At 41.5% G+C, this 6000-nt stretch overlaps 1 protein-coding gene across 2 annotated transcripts in view; it reads right to left on the reverse strand.

The window, feature by feature from the left end:
- GPAT3 (glycerol-3-phosphate acyltransferase 3) overlaps positions 1–6000 on the reverse strand; it is an 85028-nt gene that overhangs the window by 20466 nt on the left and 58562 nt on the right. For both annotated transcript variants that reach the window (XM_010358963.2, XM_010358964.2), the window contains exon 4: positions 3347–3617. In XM_010358963.2, the coding sequence (XP_010357265.1) occupies positions 3347–3617 (271 nt within the window). The remainder of the gene's footprint in view (positions 1–3346; positions 3618–6000) is intronic.

The following is a 6000-nucleotide window of genomic DNA, read 5'->3' on the forward strand; positions in this document are numbered from 1 at the left end:
ATGGCGAAACCCCATCTCTATTAAAAATACAAAAATTAGCCAGGCCCGGAGGCACACGCCTGTAACTCCAGCTACTGAAGAGGCTGAGGCATAAGAACCGCTTGAACTCAGGGGCCAGAGGTTGCAGTGACCCAAGATTGCGCCGCTGCACTCCAGCCTGAGTGATGGAGTGAGACTCTATCTCATCATAAAAATAAATAAATAAAATAAAGTATGCAATTCAATAGTTTTTGGCATATTCACAGAGTTGTGCAACCATCACCACAATCTATATTAATACAATCTGGTTTTTGAAAAGCTCATTTTGTAGTAGGTGCTTCTTTTAAAAAGCATTTACAAAGCAATTCTTCCACACTGAAAAGTATCTACTAAGAGTAGGAGTCTTTTTTTTTTTTTTTTTTTTTTTTGATACGGAGTCTCGCTCTGTCGCCCGGGCTGGAGTGCAGTGGCCGGATCTCAGCTCACTGCAAGCTCCGCCTCCCGGGGTTACCGCCATTCTCCTGCCTCAGCCTCCCAGTAGCTGGGACTACAGGCGCCCGCCACCTCGCCCGGCTAGTTTTTTGTATTTTTTAGTAGAGACGGGGTTTCACCGTGTTAGCCAGGATGGTCTCGATCTCCTGACCTCGTGATCCGCCCGCCTCGGCCTCCCAAAGTGCTGGGATTACAGGCTTGAGCCACCGCGCCCGGCCAAGAGTAGGAGTCTTAACTCTGCATTTTCTTTTTGTTCTTAGATGCTTATATCACTGCACTTGATCTTAGCCCAAAGGCCAAGAAGTGATAAATGTTTACATTGCTTTCTTATCTTAAATCAGTTTCTTTGCAAAAATATTTTAAGTCACTTATCTATTTTGTGAGCATTTGTTTAGTAGATAAGGGAATCATAACAGCATTTTCTGGGCCCCCACAGGACGGTGAAAGCTAACCAATAACAAACAAGGGCATCTCAAGTACTGTGCTGTAGAATTCCTCATTCTTCCTTCAGGTTACCTTGGCGATGAACCAATCCATATATTAAACTTGACTAAAGCTTCGTGTATTTTTTTGTTTTTGTTTTTGAAATGAGCCTCACCTCACTCTGTCACGCAGGCTGGAATACAGTATCTCACTGCAACCTCCGCCTCGTGGGTTCAAGTGATTTCTCCTGCCTCAGCCTCCCAAGTAGCTGGGACTACAGGCACATGCCACCACACCTGACTAACTTTTGTATTTTTAGTAAAGATGGAGTTTCACCATGTTGGCCAGGTTGATACAGATCTCCTGACCTCAACTTATCTACCCACCTCGGCCTCCCAAAGGGCTGGGATTACAGGCATGAGCCACTATGCCCGGCCAAATTTCTTTTTCTTTTTGAGATAAGAGTCTTGCTCTGTCACCCAGGCTGGAGTGTAGTGACGTGATCTTGGATCACCGCAACCTCTGACTCCTGGGTTCAAGGAATTCTCTGCCTCAGCCTCCCACGTAGCTGGGACTACAGGTGTGTACCACCACACCTGGCTAATTTTTGTATTTTTGGTAGAGATGGGGTTTTGCCATGTTGGCCAGGCCAGTCGAACTCCTGGCCTCAAGTGATCCACCCACCTTGACCTCCCAAAGTGCTAGGATTACAGGTGTGAGCCACCATGCCCCGGCCTTTTTCTTTTTAAGAATGAAAACAGAATAAATGGAAGCACTAGTTATAAAGAGAACAGAAGCTTTTTTCTTTTCTTTTCTTTTCTTTCTTTTTTTTTTTTTTTTTTGACACGGAGTTTCGCTCTGTTGCCAGGATAGAGTGTGGTGGCGCGATCACAGCTCACTGCAACCTCTGCCTCCCAGGTTCAAGTGATTCTCCTGCCTCAGCCTCCCGAGTAGCTGGGACTACAGGTGTACACCACCACACCCAGCTAATTTTTGTATTTTTCACAGAGACGAGGTTTCACCATGTTGGCCAGGATGGTCTCGATCTCTTAATCTCGTGATCTGCCCGCCTTGGCCTCCCAAAATGCTGGGATTACAGGCATGAGCCATTGCGTCCAGCCAGAACAGAAGCTTTTAATAAATAAGAGCTCTAATATTTCCTTCCTGCATGCCAATGGATAGTCTTGTACACTTCCAGAGTACATGAACCCCACTTTGGGGGCACTAGTTTAAGGTTCAAGCAAAAGTATACGTGAAACCTTGAATTTTGCTTCATTATCACAGCTGAAATGATTCCCAAAAGACATACTATGCCCCAATGTCTGAACTAGCAATATGGGCAAAAAAAAGAAATAATTTCTTAGAAATCTACATTTGCCTGTAGTTAAGCAATACTTTTCCTGGTAATAAATCTGAATGAGGCAACCCTGGGGGTGGTAAAAAGATTTCAACTCATGTGCCAAGTTTAATTGGCAGGTAGCCACTGCCTGGAAAGCTCTGCTGAGAGGATGCCAAGCCCATGTCCAGGGAAATGAAGCAAGATGATCAACAATAATGTTGTGGCTGGTATACATGCCTACTACTGCTATCACCATGCCAATCAGATCTCAGCCACTTACAGCTTCATCCCACCACGCAGTGCCTTCTACTCACATTCCACATCGTGCTTTCCATAAACTAGGCTTGACACTGCCTTCTCTGCAGGTGGCACTCAAGCTCAGAAGCAGAAGGGGACCCAGGTGGGGACCCTTTAATAAGAGAAGTCTGTGATCACAATGAATTAGATGGAACAAACTCACACTTCTAAATGGCTGTCTCCCACATGTAACTACACTCAAGAATTTTTTCTCTCTTATGCAATTATGAAGTGCAATGGGCTGGCAAAGAAAGGCAGTGGGTTCTGGTCAGCTCTTACAGTTTGGTTGATGCTCTAGTGAATATGAAACTGTTAATGATCTCTTCTTCTTTCTTCTTCTTTCTTCTTCTTCTTCTTCTTCTTCTTCTTCTTCTTCTTCTTCTTCCTCCTTCTTTCTTCTTCTTCTTCTCCTCTTCTTCTTCTTCTTCTTCTTCTTCTTCTTCTTCTTCTTCTTCTTCTTCTTCTTCTTTCTTCTTTCTTCTTCTCCTTCTTTCTTCTTCTTTCTTCTTCTTTCTTCTTCTTCCTTCTTCTTCTTCCCTTTTCTCTCCATCCTCAAGTTAGCTCGGACTCTAATAGCAAAGTGGATCCAGATTCTAAGATACACGTTGGATTCTGAATATACAACTTCATTTGGGGAAAACTTGTGAAAGGAAAATGGATACTTAATACATTCCTGCAGAGGTCATGTTTGGTGGCATTTCCTATGTAGAAATGGGTGGAATAAGCACCACAGAACACTTATGTGGCCATTATGTACATGATTCAAAAAGAAAGCTGAGTAAAGGGTATCATCAAATTACCAGGCACGTGACTTACCTCAGAGGCAGTAGGACACAATAGCGCACTATGACGCCCAGCACCCACACCATAGTGAGCCGCAGACTGATGTACTGGAAATTTACATTGGTTCTTGTAAGGAGATTCCATGACACTAGCTCCTCTGAGGAAAACCTCTGGGTCACTTCATCTTCCACAATGGCTTCAAATCCCTTCTTGGAGAAATAAAACACATCAGACAGCTCAAAGTCCCTTCCTCGTAGACCAGAGAGCCCTTTTTCCATGGGTGACTCATCTCTTTGGATAATACCTTAAAAGAAAGCATCAGGACATAAGAAGATGCCATAGGACAGAAGAACTGACCAAAGGGGCAACTTTAACTGTGTAGAAGTTAAATATGCAAAACAAGTAAATAAGTTTAATGGGTGACATCAGCCATCTTCAGAAGTAACAGACAAACAATTGCAGTGGGAAAAGAGGTGAAATCACTGTCTGCATGAAATGGTCTCTACCCCATGATCTTCGTTAATTATAAAGAGGAGTTTTGGTCCTCCATAATCCTCTTGCTTGGATATCTTCCCTGTGTACCATTAGCCAAAGAACTCACGCACACAAAAATAATTCTCCCCAAGTATAGCTCTAGGTTGTGTAAAAACAAAGACTTCTGTTCTCCCTGACAAAAACCATAAAATCAAAAAGCAAGCAAAATGGCATAAGATTTACCATAAATGGCAAAAAGTTGATTTTTTTTTTTTTTTTTTTTTGAGATGGAGTCTCGCTCTGTCGCCCAGGCTGGAGTGCAGTGGCACGATCCCAGCTCACTGCAAGCTCCGCCTCCCTGGTTCATGCCATTCTCCTGCCTCAACCGCGCGAGCAGCTCGGACTACAGGCGTCCGCCACCGCGCCCAGCTAATTTTTGTATTTTTAATAGAGACAGGGTTTCACTGTGTTAGCCAAGATGGTCTCGATCTCCTGACCTCATGATCTGCCTGCCTCGGTCTCCCAAAGTGCTGGGATTACAGTGAGCCACCGCACCCAGGCAATGTTTTAATATATGAAAAGTATTTGATAAGAAAAACACAGCCTCCTGAATAAAAGTAAGCAAAGTTCACAGAAACAACATAAACATGAATAGTTAATATCACAGAACTTTTCACTAGTGAAAAAAGAAATGTGAATTAGACAAAGGCCTATTTACAGTAGCAAATCAGCAGCATTTTATTCAATGATAAAATCCATGACTTGAAAGACACAGATACTCTCATATTCAACTTGTATAAGTATGGAAGTAGTAGCAACTTGGTCCAAGTTGGTTTGGCATGAAAAGACTGAAGATAGTTTTGCTGATGATCAATAACTCCAATTCTAGGAATCTGTCATCAGAAAATAACTAGAAATGTAGGCAAATGTAGGCAAGGGTGTTCACTGTAGCATTCTTCATTATAATTAATCCACACAATGATATAAAATGCATCCATTACTAAATACTATAATGTTAATCAAGAAAAGACAGAATCTAAAACTGTAGCTTCACTATATGAACTACTATACATAGAAAAAATGTCAAAATGAAAACATTAAGTAGTTATTTCTAGAAAATAGGATTAGATTTTCCTCTCTATGCTGTTATTGTATTTTCCATCAAGAAAATAATCCAATGATTTTTAAAGCAGCATAAATTTTTATGAATTGAAAAATGACCACTGTCATTCAATTCTAACTACTAAGTACAAAAAATGAGAAAGTCTTCAAAGTATAAAGAGTAACTACACACACAATCATATGATCATTCATTGCTTCCTTTGGAGTGTATCACAAAAGGTTACTTCTGACATTAGACTACAAAGAAAAATATTTTCTTTTGAGATAGTGATTAAGATGTTAAATTCCCTGAAAGAAGATCTTTTTTGATCACCTCATTTTCCAGTTTACTAGGAAATCAATGAGGAAAATGGACAGTGTTGTACTACCTATCCCCAGGAAGAGTTATATGTGTATCAGTAGAAAGAGCTGTAATAGTCCAGTTTTTGGAAGGACTAATACTAGAGGAGAAAGGAAAGAGGACCTGGAGTCAAAAGCCAACTCCTGTTTAGGACAACCACCAGCTCCATGACTGATGTCTTTTATAAACTGAGAGAATGGAAACAATTTTAGTTTTCTTACAGGGCTAATGTTTTATGATTTTAGGTTTGGGATATACGGGTATTTTGGAGTTTGTTTTTGTCCCACATGCAAAGTTTATACCTAGTCACCTTAAGAATTAGAGCAATAGGGGCTGGGCATGGGGGCTCATGCCTGTAATCCCAACACTTTGGGAGGTCAAGGTGAGTGGATCACTTGAGCCCAGGAGTTTGAGACCAACCTGGGCAACGTGGTGAAACTTTTCTTCACAAAAAATACCAATATTAGCTGGGCATGGTGGCATGTGCCTGTAGTCCCAGCTACTTGGGAGGCTGAGGCAGGGGGATCACCTGAGCCCGGGAGGAGTCGTTCTTTCTTGCTTTTCTTTTCTTTCTTTCTTCTTTCTTTCTTCTTTCTTTCTTCTTTCTTTCTCTTCTCTTTCTTTCTTCTTTCTTTCTTTCTTCTTTCTTCTCTCCTCTTTTCTTTCCTCTTCTTTTCTTTTCTTTCTTTCTTTCCTTTTCCTTTCTTTCTCTTTTTCTCTTTTTCGCTTTCCCTTTCTCTTTCTTTCGTTT

This window comes from Rhinopithecus roxellana, chromosome 2, assembly GCF_007565055.1.
Source record: "Rhinopithecus roxellana isolate Shanxi Qingling chromosome 2, ASM756505v1, whole genome shotgun sequence".
In the NCBI taxonomy this organism is placed as follows: domain Eukaryota; kingdom Metazoa; phylum Chordata; class Mammalia; order Primates; family Cercopithecidae; genus Rhinopithecus; species Rhinopithecus roxellana.